Raw genomic sequence first — 22,292 nt, 5'->3', positions numbered from 1 at the left:
TAGTTTCGTCGAGCTCAAGAGTTTCTAGCAAGACAAGTCGTTCCACAGTTCCTTCAAGCTTAAGCATAAATTCTTACAGCAGTGTTGAGTCTTTGCCTACGCCAAGAACTGAAGGAGAGATTTTGTCATCACCAAATCTTAAAGCTTTCACCTTTAACGAACTCAAGAACGCGACTAGGAATTTTCGACCTGATAGTCTTTTAGGTGAAGGAGGTTTTGGTTATGTGTTTAAAGGATGGATTGATGGAACAACTTTAACCGCTTCAAAACCTGGTTCTGGGATCGTTGTTGCTGTTAAGAAGCTTAAAACTGAAGGCTTTCAAGGTCATAAGGAGTGGTTGGTACGTCGTTTGTTTCCCTTCCTTCTCTTATTTGGTTTTGGACTTTTGGTCATGTGATTGGTGTTAATATTGTTAGGTGACATATCTTTTTGGATTTTGTTTGGTTTCAGACTGAAGTGAACTATCTTGGTCAGCTTAGTCACCCAAATCTTGTCAAACTAGTTGGGTATTGTGTAGAGGGTGAAAACAGGTTACTAGTATATGAGTTCATGCCAAAAGGAAGCTTGGAGAATCATCTTTTTAGACGTATGTTAAAACCTGTGGTTACCAAAGCAAATCCTTTTCAGAATCAACACATCTGTACCTTCTTTATACTTGGTTTTGTAATCCTTGTCAAATGCTTTTTTTTTATCTTGCAGGTGGCGCTCAGCCACTTACGTGGGCAATAAGGATGAAAGTTGCAATAGGAGCAGCCAAGGGGCTTACTTTTCTTCATGACGCAAAATCACAAGTGATATACAGAGACTTTAAAGCTGCTAACATTCTACTCGACGCTGTAATAATCCCCGAGAAACCTGATTAGTAGCCTCTCTTCAACACCTTATTCTTGGGATTTTACTTCATTTCTAACCAACTCCTGTAATCGATCTTTACCGCAGGAGTTCAACTCTAAACTTTCAGACTTCGGTTTAGCTAAAGCAGGTCCTACCGGTGACAAGACTCATGTGTCCACACAAGTTATGGGTACTCACGGGTATGCCGCCCCTGAATATGTAGCCACAGGTGAGAAACTTTGGCCTTAACTTCAAAAGCTATTCTCTTAAAAAACCATTAGCCTTTACTTCAAAAAGCACTAGCCTTTGCTACTAAAGCTTTAGCCCTTTGCTTTAAAAGCTTTACTTCTTTACCTAAATAGTTAGCTTTTTGCCTGAAAACTTTTTTGCTCTTTATTAAATTGCTTTCCCCTTTGCAACTAATACACTTCACATCCAAAAACTCTTAAGCTCAAATCTGAATTTTATCTACAGGTCGATTAACAGCTAAGAGCGACGTATACAGTTTCGGTGTGGTACTACTGGAATTACTCTCAGGACGAAGAGCGGTGGACAAATCAAAAGTGGGAATGGAACAGAGTCTAGTTGACTGGGCAACACCGTATCTTGGCGATAAGCGAAAGCTCTTTAGAATAATGGATACGAGATTAGGCGGTCAGTATCCTCAAAAAGGAGCATACACAGCTGCTAGTCTTGCATTGCAATGCTTGAACCCCGACGCAAAGCTCAGACCGAAAATGTCAGAAGTTTTGGCTAAATTAGATCAGCTTGAATCAACGAAACCTGGAACCGGAGTTGGAACCAGACAAGCTCAGCTTGATTCTCCGAGAGGTAGTAATGGATCTGTTGTACAAAAATCTCCAAGGAGGCATAGTTATGATCGGCCTCTCTTACACATAACTCCTGGTGCTTCTCCTTTGCCTCCTCACAATCACTCTCCTCGTGTAAGATAGGATTCCCTGTAATAGTTTACTTTTTTCTTTGTCTGTTGTATGCTGCTCTGGCCTCTGTGTAAAATGTGTTACGTGTAACGGACGAAAGTTTCATTCTTGGCTCAGTTTATAGATTGTGGTTTGAATATTTTAGTCAATGGGGAGACTTCACAAAACTTGATTGTTATCTTTATACAATTCCAGATCAGTCTTGCTTGAGCTAAACCTAACAGATGTTCTCAAAAAGGTTCACTAAGTTTTACCAGATGATTTGTCCATCGAGGGGTCTATTGCTCCGAGGAGGTATAGTCAGCCATGAGGAATATCTTGTGTCTTAATGCTGCTCTGTGTGTAAAACGTGGTTTATTTAAAACGGACGAAAGTTTCATTCTTGGCTCAATTTTATAAAAATTTGGTTTGTTCTGACTTCTGAGTTAAATATGAAACGCAAATCCAACAACTGCGAATGATTAGAGAAGATTCTTAAAGAAACTATTTACTCAAACCCTATTTTGTTTGTGAAGACAAAGCATCTGAAAGTAAACTGAAGACAACATGTCAAAACACACCAAACCAAAACCAAAACGAAACCAAAACACACAATCATAATAAAGAAACAGTTAAAGTGATTAAAAAGGTTTCAGAGCTCTGTTCAACAATGTAAGATGATGAGGATGCCTCTGTGGATTGATTTCTCTTTTGTCTCAAAAGGTTTCAGAGCTTTCACCGTTTCCACTCAGCTTTCGTCGACTTGTCTGAAACAAACATGAACGAAATGTGTTAAAAGGATGTAGATATTAGTAAAGGTTGAAATTTTGAAGAGGCTTGTGTATAATTATAGCTTTAAACCTCTTACCACCGATGTCCTTGGAAGACGAAAACGATCTGTCACTGTTCATTGATCCTTTAGCTGAGGCTATGAGGAGTCTGTGAGCTCGTGGAGACATTGTATTCAGCTTACCATTGGCTGCGGGAGGAAGAGAGTGGCGCCGTGTTGTCCCGTTTTTCTCAGGCTTCTCTTGAGCAATTCTCGGAGAACCTTGTCCTCTTATTCTTGCCTTTGCAGATGCAGTTGGAGCCATATAGCTTGGAATTTTTCGCCCACTCTGTGTAAGCCCATCGTCATGATGATGATTCTCAATCTTTGCAGGCAACGAAGCTCGTCTATCGCTTGGCTTTATGTTCTCAGAAGCAACATTTCCGTTCTCAGAAGCAACATTCCCGTTCTCAGAAGCAACATTTCCATTCTCAGAGCTTATCTGCACGTCTGGCTCTTGGATTTCCCCTTCAGCTTTATCATCTCTCTCAGCAGTCTTGAGTTCTTCTTGCTCCGGGTTATCCAGAACCGGTGATTTGTCTTCTTTATCGAGATCAGACTCTTTCGATACTGTTTCAGGGACAAGATTATTTATCTTTTCATCTCCGGGAGCACCAACTACAGAAGCTGAAACCTTATAAACAGACAATTCTTTCTGCACTGAATCTGCGACCTCTTTCTTCTTCTCAGCAGATTTGCGGGTAGCTTTCTCTATCCCGTTCGAATGAGAAGCCTTTTTTAGACTAATTCTAGGCTTCTCATCTTTAACCTCCACTGAAGACCCTTCCTTTATGGCGCTAGTACTTTTTCTTGAACTCTGCTTAGACTTATCATTCTCGATTCTCGTAAGTTCTTTACCAAGTGTGGAAGCCTTCCTCACAGTTCGCTTAGGCTTTTCGTTTTCAGCTGTAGAACGGTTATTGGAGCTATTTCCAGTAACTAGAGCACCGGATGGTTTCCTCACACCTCTCTTAAGTTTTCCCTTTTCCGTTTCAACTGCTTGAAAACTTCGCTTCTTTGTCTGAGATTTTGGTATCAGATTTTTAACCACCAGTGGACCAGGAGCCCAAACCTGCAAATGTGTCCAGCGTTCAAGCCACACCTTGGCTGAGTTAGGATCCTCAGGATTATACTGGATCTTCAGAGGCAATGTCGTTGGTGATGAAACCAAAATCTGAAAAACGTCACGGAAACAAATAATTATGAGCCTGTCACAGAATCACATAGCAACATGTTGATGTTACCTTATCAATCATGGAGAGCTTTGTGGGAGTCTCCATCCAACTGTATGTGGTTCCTTGCAAAGTTTCAGAATTCTCGGTTTCCTAATAGACAAAAGGATATTACAGTTTTGAAAGCAAAATCAAGTAACAGTTATCAAAGAGGAACGTATAAACTAACAGACATTGAATACCGTATTTGTTTTCTGAAGTTCAGCTCCAGTTTCTGAAGATCTAGCTTTCTTCCCGCGAACAAGCGCTTGCAACTTCACAATTCCCCAAATGCACGAGTAAGTAGCAACAGCTTGCCTTCTAACTAAGTGACCACGGATAACTGCTTGCACCCTTATGATACCTTTGAGGTTCTCAAACTCTTCACGGGCCTTCACGAGTTAAGAAAACAACAAAGTATCAGCAAAACAAGACCCGAAAAATCAGTACACATAGAATGAAGAGTAAGAATTCACCTGATGAGCTCTGACAGNAGATCTAGCTTTCTTCCCGCGAACAAGCGCTTGCAACTTCACAATTCCCCAAATGCACGAGTAAGTAGCAACAGCTTGCCTTCTAACTAAGTGACCACGGATAACTGCTTGCACCCTTATGATACCTTTGAGGTTCTCAAACTCTTCACGGGCCTTCACGAGTTAAGAAAACAACAAAGTATCAGCAAAACAAGACCCGAAAAATCAGTACACATAGAATGAAGAGTAAGAATTCACCTGATGAGCTCTAACAGCAGCTTGAACCTTTGTCGCAGCTTCTTCAAGCTTCACTTCTTCAGAGTCATTCCCTGACTCAAGATTCACATTCGATGCCTCATTGCCTTCAATGTCTCCACTTGGCTGCTTCTCAGGGATTACAACATCAAGAACTACTACAGTTTGAGTATCTGCAACTTCTTCTGATGAAATTACAGGGGGTTCGGTAGGTAACTTTGAGACATTATTATCCTTCACCCTCACTACAACCTCTTCTTTCTTCGCAGATCTCTTCCAAAAATATGAACCATGTTGATAATTACTCACCATTTAATGTTCCCACCGGAAAAAAAAAAAAAAAACTTTCACTAAATGCTTACCAATTTTTCACCTCCTTTCTCCAAACTCGATTTGGATGACTTCTTCCCAAGAAGAGACTTGATCCATTTACCAGGACTTGGAGTCTTTCCCATCTTTTCTAATGGCAACAATTAGAAAACTTCCTACAAAAACAGAAACCTGCATATACAAAAACACAATTTGTTTGTATAAGCCCACACGCCATGTCAAAACAAACAAAGTCTATGAAATAATAGTAGCAAAGCTATAGAACCATCAATCTTACATATAACAAATAATCAAAAATCTCAAAACAGAAACCCTAGAAACAAACACAAGACATCAATCAGAGAGTGAGATAGAGAGAGATATTAACAACCCTAACAGTTCGAAACAAGACGAACACATAAATCAACTGTACAGTGATTAAAGCATAAATCAAAAGAGAGAAACGAAAAAAAAAAAAAGTAAAGAAAGCCAAAGGAACACATAGACCCATCAACAAAAGTGACTAAAAGCAGAGATTTTGGCAATTACAAACCAAAACCCATGTAGATTTAGCGGGAAAAACACCCAAAAAAAAACTAATTTTCATATGAACAAACCCCAGAAAAAAAAAAAAACTCAAAGACCGTTTTTTTCCGAACAAAATAGAGATACAAAATCGAAAAGAGAGATACTTTGTAAGCCAAAATCAAAGAGTGGAAGAAGATGGAGTAAGATTTGAGTAGTCAGATCTGATGAGTAGAAGAAATCAAAAGCGGAAACTTTTTTTTTTTTTTTGTGAGGGTTTCTTTCCTAAAATGTGTAATTTAGAAAAAGGAATTTAAAATGTCAAATCTGAGATAGAAGTTTACAATGTGCCGAATCGTTACGGCTACTGTTACGTTCTTCAAAATGTGTGTTTTTTTTTCTTAGAGGCTCTTCGTCGGAGCAGTGACCTAAAAAACCAAAAAGTGGTTACAGTAAGAAATTACACTCTCACCGTTTGTAATGTGAGGGAGAGAGAAACAAAAGAAGAGAGATGGGCACAATAAAGGTATGAAACGACTGTGTTTTAGTGATTTTTTTGATAATGGGTTTATTAGTGGGCCTATTTGTGGTATGAGCCGAATTTAGTACTGTATTTGGACTTTACTGAATATATATATTTAAGTTGGATTAATGGTTTTTCTAATCGAGAATTAATGGTCATTATCGAAGTGGTTAATCCGCTAATTATAATTTTGAAAGGCATTAAATGTTTGTCAATTACGTGTGTCTATCATGCTCCTTCTACTGACATTAAAAAGAAAAAAGAGAGAATCATTTCATTGTTTTGGTAATGAATTATTACATCGAAATATTATGTAGAATAGTTAACTATGGCATTATCCAGTAAATAGTATAAAAGTCATAGTTTTATCACCCACCTCCCTAATTCGAATTAAATTATTAGAATGTTAAGAGTCATATGGTTTAGCTATAAACTAATAGTACTACTTTGTAACCATCTAAGTAATGACTTATTACTATCATAAAATATTTTCATAATTTTTGTACAATTTCCGACAACCGTTGATCTTAAAGCAGCTTAACCTTAAAACATGATTTAAATCTCTTATGATTGTCTACGGATATATGTATTATAAAATCTTAAAGAAAAAGAACTAGAAAAATTACTGATCAAATTCTTAACATAAATTTTTGTTATGATGTCTAATCAACGTTTTAGGATCCGAAACGTCTAATCAAAGTTTTAGGATCCGAAAATTTTATATCATTCGGCTACACTAATCCAAAGTTTGGCTTAAGCAAAAGTAGTTCAAAAAATAATATAATATCCTAAATATCTAAATAAAATTTGACTATAACAAGTTCACATATTAATTATCTATAAAAATCTCATGAATATGGTTCTAAAACTCTAATAGAAAGCTAGAAAAAAAAATTAAATCAATGTTCGTCAAAAATATTTTAATTTTGGTATCGTTTGCTAATACCAAGAGGATGAATCTTTCCTTGAGTATATGGAGTATTTGTACTCCATCAGACTTCTAGGTGGACATCTTAGTATCTTCATCTAAGGGTACTTAATTCTCTTTTCTTGGATATCCTAATTCACAAACTAAGGGGGAGGTATTGGTTTAGGATTTAGAAAGAATTTTAATGACTTTAAAAGTTAGGTAAAATATGTTGTTATTCAATCATCACTTTTAAAAACTCTTTAAAAATTCGGTGTTATTGGTTGTGGATTTGTAAAAAGTTATCTAAAATCTTGATAAATTTAGTGTTATTGGATTAAGAGTTTTATAAAGTCATTAAAAGTTTTATGTTATTATTCAAGTAAAACAAAAGAATCTTGGATTGTTAATGAATTCAAATTTTATGTTATTGGTTTAGAATTTTATATCATTTCCTTCATAACAAAAGTTATGAAAACTCTTTCATCAAATAGAAAGATTTTACAAGATTTTAAAAAACTTCCTAAACAATCTCTTAGAATCCTTCATTTTTAACTTTCAATTTTCTAAGATTCTAGCAATCAGCAAGAACATAAAGTCATTAAAATTCTTTCTAAATCCTAAACCAATATCTTCCCCTAAATATTTATGAAATCTCTAAAATATATATAAGAATCCTAAGTATACTTGTAAGAAAATATCTTTTTCTGAAATAGGATTATAGTATATTTATGGAGTCTCTAATTTATTTTGTCCTTTATGATTTCCAAGAAAATAGTTTGTTTAAATTTATTGCTTTTTTATGGTTTGCAAGAAAATAGTTTGTTTAATTAACAAACCTAATTAACAGACCAAATAGTTATGGAGTCTTTGAAAAAATCATCACTTTTTCAAAGAAATTGATCAGAATTTTACAAACAGGATGAAGATTACCAAATCTTGCAACCAAAAAAATCAACTTAGTTCCTGCACAGATTAACATTTGCAAGGAATAAACATAGTATACATAAAGATATGTCCTCTATACTAAGCAATTTTTGTTTTTTGTATTACTTGCAACAACAATATTTGGGCCTAAATATTACAATATAGACAGGCTAAAAGTTAGATGTATGAAAAGCGTAAAAGCCCATAATAAAACTAAAATGTCAAAAAAAATTTTATAAATAAACCAAACAAACGGCTGTTGTGGAAAATTATTAAATGATACTTTTAGAGTGGCGATTATTCCAAGGCCATTGCATGTGCTTCAATGAAGCACTTCATCGTCAACTGATATTATTAAATATATTTTTTTTTTTGTCAACTGATATTATTGATAGAATAGGTGGAATACATTGTGAAATACAAACTTTAGCCGGTGAAAGACAAGATTTCTCCAGAGTTTAATGCTTAAATGAAGGAAACAAATGCCGATGGACGAAAAAATATCCCCGGAAACAAAAGTGAAACCAACTAAGACACATACAACACAACAAACAAATCTAACTTTGGAAAGAGGACGAACCCATAAACTAAAAACAAAGACAAACTAGGCTGAACGTCTAAGAAATAAACTAGTCTCAAAACGCAAAGTTTCTTCTTCTGAAGCATTTGTAGAAGAGTTTTACCAAGGATGCCCACGGCCAATCCAACAATAACAACCACTTCCTCCTATCAAGATGAGAGCCAATCTCTCGAAACAAGGACCAAGAACCTCATAACCCGGCAAACAAGACTCAAACGTTCCCGGATACGACGACGACGGCTACAACGTTCCATATCGTCCAGATAGAAGCCTTCAAAACACAATCAAATCTAAACAGATCTGCAAAGCAAGACAAGGAGCGAAGTCTAACCTCTCAAAGAAACCAAACAAGAGGAAAGTTCGAGAAGGTTATCAACCACAACAAGCCACAACAATGAGAAGAACCAACTGCAGACAAAGAAGACTAGCCTTTCTTCAATCAAACGGAGCCTAAGCTTAGAAAGAGAATGAGCCTTCTGGGAATCAAAGGTAGAGATAAACCAGAGTGATAGGGAGGTAAAGGCTGGGTGGGTAACGCAAACACAGCCACACAACATTGATGGCTTCAATTCGAACAACACATGAACGAAAGAAACATGGGAAGGACCTAGCAAAGAAAATACCTTATTCTTCGAGCCAAACCGTGGATCTACCAGATCCAGAATTGCTAGCATCTCCTCTGCAAATGGACACTTCCAACCGTCTTCACAAACCCACATCGAAGCAAAACCAAAAGATTCCCTAGACCAAGGCCAAAATGATACTGAAACGACTAACCAAGAACTTGAAACAAACTAAAACGGTTCCAAATAGCTCTAGACAACGGCGAAGAAGATACCAGAAGGTCAACTTACCAAGCTAAAGAAACAAACGAGACCACGATCACAAATTCGTGAGCAAATTTTGGGAGTCACCACGAAACTCAAAACTCTGACGAATCTTCTAATTAATAGATCTAGGAGACCCAAGAAACAACTCTCTCAGGAGAAACTGGCCGCCGACGAAACTCGCAAGCCCTACCGTGAAAATCTACCGTTTCGTCCAAAGTAAAGCCAATCTCCACCGAAATCCAAGAGTTAAAGGAAGCGAGAAACTAAACAATAACAACAGAAGAGAGTTTAAGGTACCCTCTTACGGTAGCGGTGAGGAGCGCCGGCCACCGGAGAGGAAAAAACGGAGAGCTGAAAGTTTGTGACGGCTAGGACGAACTCTTCTTTGAAAGAAAGACTATTTTTTTTTTGTCAATGAAATATGGAAGAATATGTTGCTTCATCGTATGTATATAATTCATAATTTTTTTTTTCACACTATCATTAATTAAAGTAGAAATTGTACCCAAATAAGGAGAAAGTAAATGAACAGTTCATCAGAACACAAAGAAACAGCTCGACATTTGGTAGAATCTCTAACACACTTTTAAAAAATAAGACACAAAACGTAATGGCTTCGTTTTCTCAAGGACACAACACGACACACATATCTTAATCTCATTCTCACCGACAAGTTACAAAAACATCTCGATCAAATTAACTATAGATGTTATAATCCAAATGCAGATGTTTTATATTAACAAAACAAAAGCACGAGTTTAATCAATCTATGTACGAAAATGAACAAAGAAAGAAAAATCATTAGAGTGTTGAACTGTTGATAAGTCTTATTAGCTGTGAACTGATGAACCATTTGAGTTATTATTACTTATCACATGAACAAAAATACAAAAACAAACATTTGATTAAGGTTCCAAATGATAACATGCGAAAGTCTTTAGTATCAACTATCAACTATCAACTTTTTTTTTTGACATTTTGCTAAGTCTTCTGAGTTCATAATTAGACAAGTTGAGTTAAATTAGAAACAAATATTTAGATCAAAAATATCATGTGGAATAGAAGTTGTTATTGTTACAATAATACAAAAGTTTCATCTTCTTGGATTCATTAAAAAAACAGTCTGTCAAACTTAGGTTGTGCAATGTGCAGTAATGAACAAACAACCAAACCAAAAAAGTATTATAAAAGTTTATGAAATGAAAGATGGCATTAATTGCCTCCACCTTAATCGGCTTTTTTTCTTCACTCATTCTTTTAAGTTTCACACGTAAATCTTCAAGAAAATTTATACATTTTACCCTCCATCACTTGATCCAAAAGTTTTCATTCAATTTTCCAATAGATCTGTCTCTGTTCCACTGAAAAAAATGAAAAATTCCAATCTCTAAATCCAAAAATACATCTTTAATTCACTGTAAGTTTTCCCAAGAAAATGCAGAAGTGTCCTCAAATCCATGTATTTTCATTCACTTTCTTCCTTCTTCTTCTTCAAACCCATGTACTATCCGAGTCTCAGCTAGCTTCAAGTAGTGAATCAAAAACTCTTCTTGAAATCCAGAAGCAACTACAGTATCCACAGATTCTTCAATCATGGACCGATACGACCAACTTCTGCCGCATTCGTCCTTCTCATTCCTTCAGAATCGTCTGCTTCAAAGGTCACGTAACAGAGTTAAGTATCACCGGGAATAGAACCAGTAAGCTCTCTGGAAGTTTTCATAAACTCTTCACTCTTCTTACACAGCTCTCAAGCTTAAACACTTTGTCTCTTACCTCTCTCGGGATTTCTGGTTCTCTCTCTCCTAAAATCATCACCAAGTTATCACCTTCTCTCGAGTCTTTGAATCTCAGCTCCAATTTCATCTCCGGGAAGATCCCGGCAGAGATTGCGTCTTTGAAGAAACTGAGAAGCCTTGTTTTAACTGACAATATGTTCTGGGGGTTTGTCTCTGATGATCTCAGAGGGTTGTCGAATCTTCAAGAGCTGGAATTGGGAGGTAATAAACTCGGTCCTACAGTTCCTTCCCTCCCAAGTAAGCTCATCTCTGTTTCATTGAAGAACAACTCCTTTAGATCCAAGATTCCAGAACAGATCAAGAAGATGAATAAGCTACAAAGTTTAGACCTTTCTTCCAACCAATTCACCGGGTCGATTCCAGAGTTTCTGTTTTCGCTTCCTTCTCTTCAATTTCTCAGTTTGGATCAGAATATGTTAAGCGGGTCACTTCCAGATTCCTCCTGCAGATCCTCAAAGATTAGAACTTTTGATGTTTCTCACAATCTCTTAACCGGAAAGCTTCCTTCTTGCTACTCTTCAAAGACTTTCAGGAATCAGACAGTGCTTTTCTCATTCAATTGCTTGTCTTTGACTGGCACTCCTAATGCCAAGTATCAGCGTCCGCTTTCTTTCTGTCAAAACCAAGCAAGCAAAGCAATTGCTGTGAAACCTATCCCTAAGGTTAAAGAGAAAGATTCTACAAGAATCAAACTCGGGCTAGTGATTTTGATAATCATCAGTGCGGTCATCCTTGCAGCAATTTTGGTTCTGTTGATTTTGATTGCCCTGAAAAAAAGAAAATCAAGATCAGAAGAAAATCATTCTGAAGTAACCAACAACAACAACGAGAGACATGCCTCTGATAAAGTCTCAGTTTGCAGCACCACAACCACCAGCTCTAAGTCATTACCAGATTCAAGTAAGCGATGACTATTATTATTTACTTTAAAATCTTGAAAGTGAGTTTTTCTCTAGGAAAAACCATTAACAGTTTCTTTCTGAGTGTAGAACGTGTACCGCATACAATGAGATCTGCGGTGATTGGTCTGCCGCCGTACCGTGTTTTCTCCTTGGAGGAATTGGAAGAAGCAACTAACGACTTTGATGCAGCAAGCCTGTTCGCAGAACAGGTAAAAAAGAAAAACATGACTTGAGACTCTGGCGATGAACCTGATTAATTAATATATATATAGTATCCGAACAGCTTTACACAGGTTGTCTAAGAGAAGGCATACCAGTGACAGTGCAATGTATCAAGCTGAAGCAGAAGAGTTTGCCACAAAGCTTAGCTCAACAGATGGAAGTTTTATCAAAGCTAAGGCATATGCATTTGGTTAGCGTTCTTGGACACTGCATCGCTAGTAACCAAGACCACAATCAACACTCTGGACACACCATCTTTATCGTCCAAGAATACATCTCTAGTGGATCATTGAGGGACTTTCTCACAAGTAATAACCTGAAAAGAAACAGAAAATATATTCAGAATAGATTCAAATGGTTATTCATTATGGGAATTTTTGTAATCAGACTGTAGGAAGAAAGAAGTACTGAAATGGCCTCAGAGAATGGCGATAGCCATAGGAGTGGCTCGAGGGATACAGTTCTTGCACATGGGAGTAGCACCAGGGATCTTTGGGAACAATTTGAAGATAGAGAATATCATGCTTGATGAAACACTTACTGTAAAAATCAGTGGCTATACTATTCCTTTACCAACCAAGGTATTAATTCTTTGACTAATTCAATTAAATTCCTAAATATCTTTCTTCGTCTTTTAATTGACCAATCTAAGAAAATTTCATGGCATTTATAGGTTGGAGAAGAGAGTCCTCAAGCCAAAAATCCTCGGAGGTTGTTGTATCTCTAAAGATATAAATAAAATGTGTTCTCTCCCATAAATATTCTGAAACTTGTTAGTGAATTGTGTGCAGTAACGAAGATAGAGAGAAAGAAGATGTGTACCAGTTTGGAGTGATACTACTACAGATAATCACAGGCAAAGTAGTAGTTTCAGGATCTTCAGAGATGGGAAGTTTGAAGCTTCAGGTCTGTTCTGTTTCAGTCAGAACCTTTTTCATCTTAGTTAATCCAACATGGTCTATGAATTTGACCTCAATGTTATTTCTTGCAGCTGGAGAATGGTTTGAGAGATGAACCATCAGTACTGAGCAGCTTAGCAGATCCATCTGTTAAAGGATCATATGCTTATGAGTCGTTGAGGACGACAGTAGAGTTTGCTATCAACTGTCTTTGTGAAGATCAGACAAAGCGGCCTTCGATAGAAGATGTTGTATGGAATCTGCAGTATACAATTCAAGTGCAGCAAGGATGGAGACCAAGCAGCGGGAATCATGAATCATCCATGAAGGCAATATATGAATGACAAAATCCTCAAGAAAATGTTTAAAAAAACAGTAAAAAAACTGTAGAAACAGTGAAGAGTCAATATGTAGTTTCATAGATTACCTGTAATATCTTCTATTAGCTTACTTAGTACCCAATCTGTTGTATCAAATAAACAGCAATACATCTGCGGAATGATCGAACTGAAATATATATATACTAAAGAGGAAGATGAATGTGGTCACAAAAATACATAGAAACATAAAAAGCAACAGATCACAGAGTTTGAAAAACACACAAAGACATAGAGAGTGGGTGGAACACAAGAGAGGAGGCTTAATGTTTTCTGAAGACAAATGCTACCACAATAATATGATTGCTAGTCTGCAGTCCATCTTTGATCGACAACCTCAGGTTCTTTATCAGACAAGAACCTCTGTGCCTGGAATACTGATCCCAAAAGCTACTGCTAACCTCTTACTATGCTCACATCTACTTCTCAAAACCTTTCTGCCCTCTATCACACTCCATGTTAATTCCCACAATCTCCATTACAAAAGNATTTCTTGCAGCTGGAGAATGGTTTGAGAGATGAACCATCAGTACTGAGCAGCTTAGCAGATCCATCTGTTAAAGGATCATATGCTTATGAGTCGTTGAGGACGACAGTAGAGTTTGCTATCAACTGTCTTTGTGAAGATCAGACAAAGCGGCCTTCGATAGAAGATGTTGTATGGAATCTGCAGTATACAATTCAAGTGCAGCAAGGATGGAGACCAAGCAGCGGGAATCATGAATCATCCATGAAGGCAATATATGAATGACAAAATCCTCAAGAAAATGTTTAAAAAAACAGTAAAAAAACTGTAGAAACAGTGAAGAGTCAATATGTAGTTTCATAGATTACCTGTAATGTCTTCTATTAGCTTACTTAGTACCCAATCTGTTGTATCAAATAAACAGCAATACATCTGCGGAATGATCGAACTGAAATATATATATACTAAAGAGGAAGATGAATGTGGTCACAAAAATACATAGAAACATAAAAAGCAACAGATCACAGAGTTTGAAAAACACACAAAGACATAGAGAGTGGGTGGAACACAAGAGAGGAGGCTTAATGTTTTCTGAAGACAAATGCTACCACAATAATATGATTGCTAGTCTGCAGTCCATCTTTGATCGACAACCTCAGGTTCTTTATCAGACAAGAACCTCTGTGCCTGGAATACTGATCCCAAAAGCTACTGCTAACCTCTTACTATGCTCACATCTACTTCTCAAAACCTTTCTGCCCTCTATCACACTCCATGTTAATTCCCACAATCTCCATTACAAAAGTCTTTCACTCAGCCAGCATTCTATAAATTTTCCTCTGTTTCCTCATGACTTCTGTCGCTAGCTATAAACAAGTGAACTCTTATCTTCTGTTCCACAAAACTATATCCTGAATCCTCTCTCTCTCTCTCATCATTACTCGATCAGCCTCATCTTGTTCAAGTGGCATTGATTCCCCATGGCTTCAATCCAGTCGATCAGCTCTTCCAAGTAGATAAACTAGGCAAGAGTAGTGTTCAGGAACAGACTCCAGCTTAGACTCTCTCTCTTCATCGCACCAAACAACTCTGAACCTTTATCAGTAGGCGTTTAATGGCTTCACGTAAATAAAACCATCACAAACAACAACATCCCAGGGGGTCTTACGCCGCTTTTTTATCATATCATTGAAAATATTAAGCCCCGTCTCACCCATTCCATGTACCCCATAGCTACCTATCATGGCGGACTAAGCTTTTTTGCTACAATAACATTGACTTCTACTAGAATCAGATAGACGATATCAAAGCGTACGTGATTGAGGGTTTTTGTCGAACACCTTGCGTGCATACTCGAAGAAACCACATTTATAGCAGCACAAAGAGCTCAGCCTCGCAATTTTCCTCTGATACGTACATAGTTCTATTATCTTATATGGGCCTGGCTGGCCCAAATTACGCAAAACTAATAAGGGAATAATAGACTTATACGTACAACCAAACCAGGTTACAATAATATGATTCTTCTCCTCCGTCTGCTGCAAATCGTTGCCGCCGCCGTTATTTCCTTACCGGAGCAACTTCCGATCAATGGTTCGGGGTTAAATTGGAGCTCAGTTCTGGTACCTACTTATATAGCTGATGAGAACCAGTATCATGTCGCAAATGCAGCGAAGCTTCTCAATCGAATTGCCTAAACTGGTTCCCCTGCAACTTCCATCTCGGATGTGAGTAGTTAGTTCATTGCGTATGTTAAAGAGTATTCATAAGTTTCAGAGCTGGAATGCAATAAAAAGCTTGACTTTGAGCTGGATTGCAATAAAAAGCTTGACTTTGAGCTGGAATGCAATAAAAAGCTTAACTTTTTAGGGTTCTCTGATGTTTTTATGGATTGATCCAAATGGGCTGATATGATTTTGGTATATAGTGTTGAAGCTTACCTTTGTCAGTTTTATATTGATTGTGTTCTTATTCTTTACATGTAGGGAGACTCATCTATGGTATGTTATACCAGATGAAGTGAAGAGTACATCTCTTCTAAAACAATACTCTCAACTTCTGTCACCACCTGAGAATGATAAAGTTCTTCAGATGCGAGGCGATAAGCTTCAGAAGAATGCTTTGCTTGCCCGCACTTTGGTTCGGACCACCATTGCAAGATGTATGTTATGTTTTCTTCTACTTTACAGCTAGTATCAATCATTAGGCACTGGACTTTCCTATTAGGCTTTGTTTCTGAAGATTAAGATCCTTAGTCTCCTTAACTATAGGCACTGGACGATTCTCGTTGCTTAGACTACCTTTCATATTAGAAAGAAAACTTGGGAAACTTGTCTTCAAATGATTTTATTCAATAATGTTGCATTACCTGATTACCTGATTACGGGTTTGCTGAGCATTAACTGTAACTTTCATATTTCTAGATCAAACAAACAATGGGGTCGATCCTCGGACCTTGATGTTCAAGAAGAATATGTATGGGAAGCCTGAGGTGAAACAGTTGTTTGGTCTTATTATACTAGACTCATAGTCTCGGCTTAAGGCGAAATTTCCATTTTTTTTGTTTATTTTTTGATAGGTAGATTGGCAGAATTATAAGAACTGTAGTGACCCACCATTGCATTTCAATATCTCCCACACAGATTCATTAGTTGCCTGTGGGGTGACTCTACATGTTCCTGTAAGTCTTCTAATTCAGGCAAATACATACATTTTTGTCAATGCTTTCTTTTTAAAAGATTTGAGCAGTTGCAGTTTATTACGACTGTAGGTTGGTATCGATCTTGAAGACAAGGATAGAAAGATAAAACATGATGTCTTGACATTAGCAGAGAGATTTTACTCTACTGATGAAGTGACGTTTTTGTCAACTATACCAGACCCCGAAGTTCAGCGAAAGGAATTTATTAAATTATGGACTCTTAAGGTAGTTTATACTGACAACATATATACTTGAGAGCCTGAAAATTGTTTCTTCTCGAAAGGTTAGAACTGTTGTGATGGTTCTGTTTCCAGGAAGCATATGTGAAAGCATTAGGAAAAGGTTTCTCTGCTGCACCTTTTAATACCTTCACAATCCAGTTTAAGGCTGGAACAAATGGAGGCTACAATCTTTGCAAGGTTTCATTTAGACTTTTAATCACACATTCTGGAATCGAATAGGGTGTTTATCAAATGTGATTAGTTGTTGCGTTGTAAACTTTCTGAAATTTCCCTTTGCAGTATCTTTTTCATTGCTGTCGAAAAAAAGTTTTTGCTGCATAGTGTATAAATAGACAGTAGCTTTAGAATTATAGGACGCTTGATTTTTTTCTCTAGACGTCTGAACTGTCTGTCAATTCATAGGAGGAGACGAAGAAATGCAACAGAGATTGGAAGTTTGGCCTATTGGAGTTGGCTGATTCTCATTATGCTGCAGTCTGTATTGAAGATGATCAAGCTAGTGAGATTCAGTTGACATAGCTCTTGATATTGAACAATCCATTTATTTAGTGCTTTCTTAATCACATATTTTTCCTTCTTGCAGGAGCTCCTATGAGGGTAATTGTTCGAAAAACCATCCCATTTGTAGAAGATGAACTTATTTCTGAAAGCAAATTTCTTTAGGTAGTGCAGCCTTCAACCTTCAGATTTCTATAGCATTTTGTTTTCCAAGAAATCCCTCTGTAGTACATTCCATGCAAGCAAAATATCAATCTTATTATCTGAGCATCTTGGAAAATCACCAGTAACTTTTGCACGAGCAGAACCCATCATAAGGTTGAATATAAACTTGTTATCGAATTGGTTGCAGACTTGGGAGTAGTGGAGATGGAGCGAAAGAAGATGTTTACCAGTATGGGAGTGATACTACTTCAGACCATCACAGGCAAGTAGTGACTGCAGGCTCTTCATAGATGAAGTTTAAAGCTTTAGGTCTGTTCTGTTTCAGTCAGAACCTTACAAATTTGAAACCTTGATGCTATTTATTGAAGCTGGAGAAGGGTTTACGAGATGAACCACACTATTGAGTAGCTTAGCAGCTCCATCTGTTAAAGAATCATATTCATATGCTTAGTCGTTGTCTCGTTGAGGACAACAGCGGAATTTGCTATCGACTGTCTTGGAATCTGCTGTATACAATTCAAGTGCAGCAAGGATGGAGACAAGCGGTGGGAATCATGAATCCTCCATGAATGCAATATATGAATAAAATGTTCATAAAGAGAGACAAAAAAAGTGTAGAAACAGTAACAAGTGTATATGACATCTTCTATTAGCTGAATTAGTAATCTGTATTATCATATATAAAAGCAAAAGAAAAGAGCAGCAACAATGATCGAACTGAAATACATATTACAATTATGAAGATGAGTGTGGTTGCGAAAATACAACGAAACAACAAAAGCAACAAATCACAGAGTTTGAAAAACACACAAAGACATAAAAGCGAGTGGGAGGGAGAGAGAACTCTCAGAGAAGTGTGATGGTCGAATCAAATACAAGAGAGGAGGTTTAGTGTTATTTGAAGACAAATGCTACAACAATATAATTACTAGTCGGCAGTCCAGCTTTGTTCAACAACCTCACGAACTCTTCTGTTGTACTCACGCTTGCTTTCACTGAACATTCGCGCAGCTTCCGAGTTTGCAGGAGAATTCGGATTAGGATCACATAGCAATGACTGCGATAAAAAAAAAAAGGACGACTGTTCAGCCACTAATGTAATCAAATTAGATCCTAATTTGAGAAACAAGACATGAGAAGCATTTCGACATAACATTTCTGTATATATATACCTGAATGGAGGTTAGGATAGCAGCAACATCGTATATTGGACTCCATTGGTTTTGGAGAATGTCCAAGCATATACTACCATCAGCATAAACTGCACAACATTGACCAAGTGCGAGTTTCATCAATCACATGCACTCAGAACAAGAAAAGATGATGTGGTAATCTCTAACTTACTGTTAGGATGAAACATCCGTGAAACAAACCGAACTGTCGGTGGTTTATTTGGATAATCTTCCGAAAACTGCAGTGAGAGTTTGAAAGTACCTGACAAGATCATCGAAATGAGACATAAGACCAGATATATAAGATTTCCAAAATCTCAAGGTAAGTGGTTAGTTACAATAACAAAACTTTACCTCCATCCCAAGGGGTATCATCCGGCCTGCAAATCCACAAACAAAATGTTCAATAAGTACAGTGCAGAAATAGAATGTCTCCGAAACCTGTCAAGTATCAATCTTTTTACTTGGTTTTGTTCCATTACCCGAATATAACAGCATTCCAAAGCATGATATTGTTGTCTTGAGGAGCACCACTAATACCAGCAGGTGGGTCTTGCTGCAACCTCTTGAAATCCCTCATCAATCTCTTCCTCGCTGGAGTCGACATCCTTCTCTTACCCTATCATTAAAACCATTACCAAATTTCAAAAACTCAACTTCAAATCAAAATCTCAATTATGTTCTTCTATATTGTGGTTGCACATTCCCACATATTGGTGACTCTTAGAGAAGCACATCAATTGCAAAATCGGAAAAAGCAAAATACTTTACAAAACCACAACCTATAGGAATCTTTTAACATCGGATCAATCTCACACAAAAAAACATCCAAAGAATCATAATACAATCTGAATCTACGGATCTAACAACGAAGCATCGTGATAAAAAAAGAGATCTTACTATTATACAAAAAGGGAAAGATCGGTGGAGGTTCGTCGTCAAGCTAGCATCTCTCCTTGCGGCGAAGAATTGGCCGGATAATTCAAACAACGACGACGAGAGAAAAAGAAAAAGTCTCCGATCAAAGAAGCTCGAAGATCCTCGAATAATTCACCGAGCGACGATGATAGAGAGAAAGGAGAAATGATGTGGAACTTCGTATAACGCACGCAGTGGTGTGATGTGATCTTCTAGAAGCTTCGATCTAATCAAAGCTGTGTACAGTCAGAGATACTTCAGATATTTTTTGTTCAGAGGCCATGCGAGAGTGTAGCGCTTAACCGAAATTAAACCGGTTTTAACCAACAAAAAAAGAGTGATTTTTTTTATTTCATTTCACTTGGGGAAAAAGTTCATTGTTTTGAATCTTTTGAATTCAGAGCTTTGATGTGTCTTTTGGTTTCGAATTTGCTTTATTCTAGATGATAAACCTCACGAGACACCGAGTCTCGAATCTCGTCACATGTGGTGGATCTTCGCTGGATGCGGTTTTGTCTCACTCTCCTAATAAGTTCACGTTCCCGCCTCTGCTCAAATCATGTGCGAAGCTCGGTGACGTTGTACAAGGTCGGGTTCTGCATGCCCATGTAATCAAAACTGGATTTTTCGTTGATGTTTTCTCGGCGACGGCTTTGGTGAGTATGTATATGAAGGTGAAGCAGGTGACGGATGCTCTCAAAGTGCTCGACGAAATGCCTGAGAAGGGTGTTGCGAGTGTTAATGCGGCGGTTTCTGGGCTTTTGGAGAATGGGTTTTGTAGAGATGCGTTAAGGATGTTTGGGGATGCTAGGGTTTCTGGGTCTGGGACAAATTCGGTTACTGTGGCGAGTGTTTTGGGTAGCTGTGGGGATATGGAAGGAGGGATGCAATTGCATTGTTTGGCGATGAAATCAGGGTTTGAGATGGATGTTTACGTTGGAACCTCTCTTGTTTCAATGTATTCGAGATGTGGAGAGTGGATTTTGGCTGCTAAGATGTTTGAAAAAGTGCTTCATAAGAGTGTTGTGACCTACAATGCTTTTATCTCAGGATTGATTGAGAATGGAGTTATGCATTTGGTCCCTAGTGTCTTCAATCTCATGAGGAAGTTTTCAAGTGAAGAACCAAATCCTGTTACTTTCATTAATGCAATAACTGCTTGCGCTAGTCTTTTGAATCTTCAGTATGGTAGACAAATACATGGTCTTGTCATGAAAAAAGAGTTTCAGTTTGATGCAATGATCGGTACAGCTCTCATTGATATGTATTCGAAATGTCGATGTTGGAAATCAGCATACAGTGTTTTCACCGAGCTGAAAGATACAAGGAACTTGATATCTTGGAACTCTGTTATCTCTGGAATGATGATTAATGGACAGCATGAGACAGCAGTTGTGCTGTTTGAACAGATGGATTCCGAGGGGATAAAGCCTGATTCAGCGACGTGGAATTCACTGATCAGTGGCTTTTCACAACTAGGGAAAGCAGTCCAAGCTTTCAAGTTCTTTGAGAGAATGCTATCAGTAGTTATGGTTCCTAGTTTGAAATGTCTCACTAGCCTTTTATCTGCTTGTTCAGATATCTGGGCTTTTAAGAACGGCAAAGAGATCCACGGGCATGTCATTAAAGCTGCAGCTGAAAGGGATATATATGTTTCGACGTCTCTCATCGACATGTACATGAAATGTGGGTTCTCTTTGTGGGCACGCCGGATTTTTGATCGGTTTGAACCGAAACCCAAGGATCCCGTGTTCTGGAACGCTATGATATCTGGCTATGGTAAACATGGAGAGTGTGACTCTGCAATTGAAATCTTTGACCTATTACGAAAGGAGAAAGTAGAACCGAGTATGGCAACCTTTACTGCTGTTCTATCAGCTTGTAGTCACTGTGGCAATGTCGAGAAGGGATCTCAAGTATTTACGTTGATGCAGGAAGAATATGGATATGAACCTAGTACAGAGCACATTGGTTGTATGGTTGATCTTTTGGGTCGGTTTGGGAGATTAAGAGAAGCCAAAGAGGTCATCGATCAAATGTCAGAACCATCATCGTCGGTTTACTCTTCTTTGCTCGGTTCATGTAGGCAACACCTGGATCCAATTCTTGGAGAGGAAGCGGCAATGAAACTAGCAGAGTTAGAGCCAGAGAATTCAGCTCCATTTGTGATCTTGTCCAGCATATATGCTGCACTAGAAAGATGGCAAGATGTGGAAAGTGTTAGGCAGTTAATAGATCAGAAGCAACTGGTGAAACTTCCAGGTCTTAGTTTGTCTGTTTAAGTATTTGCTGAGTGGTCAAACGTGAGCAAAGGCAGGGATTTCTTTGGGAAGTATTGACATGCTCTTGATTCGGGGCTCGTAAAGCAGGTGATACACTGATTCAGGTTTACATAGGCAGTGTGGAAGACACTTAAGGACCTAAAGAAACAAAGTGAAACAGCTCATTGTGCGGGGTATCACACTCTGTTTAATGTCTGAATGCGATAATCCGCACAATGATCTCTTTTATCTTTGTTTGTTTAGGTCCCTTAGTTTCTTCTACACTGCGAATGCAATCCTGGATCGGATGAATTACCTGGTTTAGGAACTCCCAAATCGAGAGCATGTCAATGCTCCCTAAGAGATCAGAGTATTAGACCCTTTGTGATCAAATATAATATGTAAAGACTACACAAGAGTAAGAGTAACGTGATTCTTATATTAGCAAAATTGTAATCGGTTGCTCTTCAATGAATACAAATTATCTAACACAAAATATGAGTTACTTCCTACACAACAACACATCCCGTTTGGTCCAAACGCTAC

At 37.7% G+C, this 22,292-nt stretch overlaps 6 protein-coding genes across 12 annotated transcripts in view; 4 read left to right on the top strand and 2 right to left on the bottom strand.

Moving 5' to 3' along the window:
* LOC104790052 (protein kinase 2B, chloroplastic) overlaps positions 1 to 1,945 on the top strand; it is a 3,462-nt gene extending 1,517 nt beyond the window's left edge. Inside the window, exons 2-6 of one of the 2 annotated variants that reach the window (XM_010515750.2) lie at positions 4 to 341; positions 452 to 587; positions 701 to 837; positions 941 to 1,064; positions 1,310 to 1,945. In XM_010515750.2, coding sequence (XP_010514052.1) covers positions 4 to 341; positions 452 to 587; positions 701 to 837; positions 941 to 1,064; positions 1,310 to 1,788 — 1,214 coding nt within the window. In that variant the 3' untranslated portion in view covers positions 1,789 to 1,945. The remainder of the gene's footprint in view (positions 1 to 3; positions 342 to 451; positions 588 to 700; positions 838 to 940; positions 1,065 to 1,309) is intronic. The other variant, XM_019246601.1, reaches the window with a different exon arrangement.
* Positions 2,238 to 5,863, bottom strand: LOC104790051 (protein IQ-DOMAIN 31-like). Of its 4 annotated transcripts, none has more exons than XM_019246600.1 (8): positions 5,702 to 5,863; positions 4,886 to 5,024; positions 4,527 to 4,796; positions 4,294 to 4,442; positions 3,999 to 4,038; positions 3,829 to 3,909; positions 2,617 to 3,758; positions 2,238 to 2,522 (listed from the first exon to the last, which is right to left on the bottom strand). In XM_019246600.1, exons 2-8 carry the CDS (start codon positions 4,976 to 4,978, stop codon positions 2,504 to 2,506), a joined length of 1,794 nt encoding a protein of 597 aa, XP_019102145.1. In that variant the 5' UTR covers positions 4,979 to 5,024; positions 5,702 to 5,863; the 3' UTR covers positions 2,238 to 2,503. The 4 variants fall into 4 exon arrangements, with proteins under 4 accessions (XP_019102145.1, XP_019102142.1, XP_019102143.1 ...); XM_019246597.1 differs by having other exon boundaries at positions 2,248 to 2,522; positions 2,624 to 3,758; positions 3,999 to 4,036; positions 4,292 to 4,442; positions 5,702 to 5,861; XM_019246598.1 differs by lacking the exon at positions 5,702 to 5,863 and adding an exon at positions 5,525 to 5,649 and having other exon boundaries at positions 2,248 to 2,522; positions 2,624 to 3,758.
* On the top strand, positions 10,330 to 13,803 carry LOC104790048 (probable LRR receptor-like serine/threonine-protein kinase At2g02780). The gene is made up of 7 exons (XM_010515748.2): positions 10,330 to 11,823; positions 11,913 to 12,034; positions 12,109 to 12,355; positions 12,435 to 12,628; positions 12,721 to 12,758; positions 12,839 to 12,953; positions 13,039 to 13,803. Exons 1-7 carry the CDS (start codon positions 10,560 to 10,562, stop codon positions 13,288 to 13,290), a joined length of 2,232 nt encoding a protein of 743 aa, XP_010514050.1. The 5' UTR covers positions 10,330 to 10,559; the 3' UTR covers positions 13,291 to 13,803.
* On the top strand, positions 15,292 to 18,053 carry LOC104790046 (4'-phosphopantetheinyl transferase HetI-like). 3 transcript variants are annotated; one of them, XR_768611.2, is made up of 10 exons: positions 15,292 to 15,516; positions 15,775 to 15,950; positions 16,213 to 16,280; positions 16,368 to 16,469; positions 16,560 to 16,715; positions 16,805 to 16,909; positions 17,135 to 17,231; positions 17,316 to 17,329; positions 17,583 to 17,657; positions 17,764 to 18,053. XR_768611.2 is itself a non-coding variant. In XM_010515746.2 (9 exons), the coding sequence occupies exons 1-9, from the start codon at positions 15,431 to 15,433 to the stop codon at positions 17,592 to 17,594; spliced, it is 816 nt and encodes a 271-aa protein (XP_010514048.1). In that variant the 5' UTR covers positions 15,292 to 15,430; the 3' UTR covers positions 17,595 to 18,053. The 3 variants fall into 3 exon arrangements, 2 of the variants coding, with proteins under 2 accessions (XP_010514048.1, XP_010514046.1); XM_010515746.2 differs by having other exon boundaries at positions 17,583 to 18,053; XM_010515744.2 differs by having other exon boundaries at positions 15,294 to 15,516; positions 17,316 to 17,395; positions 17,583 to 18,053.
* On the bottom strand, positions 18,105 to 19,711 carry LOC104790047 (ubiquitin-conjugating enzyme E2 2). Its single transcript, XM_010515747.2, has 6 exons — positions 19,468 to 19,711; positions 19,050 to 19,186; positions 18,922 to 18,947; positions 18,740 to 18,829; positions 18,568 to 18,656; positions 18,105 to 18,452 (listed from the first exon to the last, which is right to left on the bottom strand). The coding sequence occupies exons 2-6, from the start codon at positions 19,172 to 19,174 to the stop codon at positions 18,324 to 18,326; spliced, it is 459 nt and encodes a 152-aa protein (XP_010514049.1). The 5' UTR covers positions 19,175 to 19,186; positions 19,468 to 19,711; the 3' UTR covers positions 18,105 to 18,323.
* On the top strand, positions 19,789 to 22,255 carry LOC104790045 (pentatricopeptide repeat-containing protein At2g02750-like). Its single transcript, XM_010515743.2, has one exon. The coding sequence runs from the start codon at positions 19,929 to 19,931 to the stop codon at positions 21,765 to 21,767; it is 1,839 nt and encodes a 612-aa protein (XP_010514045.1). The 5' UTR covers positions 19,789 to 19,928; the 3' UTR covers positions 21,768 to 22,255.

Source organism: Camelina sativa, chromosome 6 (genome assembly GCF_000633955.1).
Source record: "Camelina sativa cultivar DH55 chromosome 6, Cs, whole genome shotgun sequence".
Lineage (NCBI taxonomy): Eukaryota > Viridiplantae > Streptophyta > Magnoliopsida > Brassicales > Brassicaceae > Camelina > Camelina sativa.
This window is presented reverse-complemented; position numbering and strand designations above follow the sequence as displayed.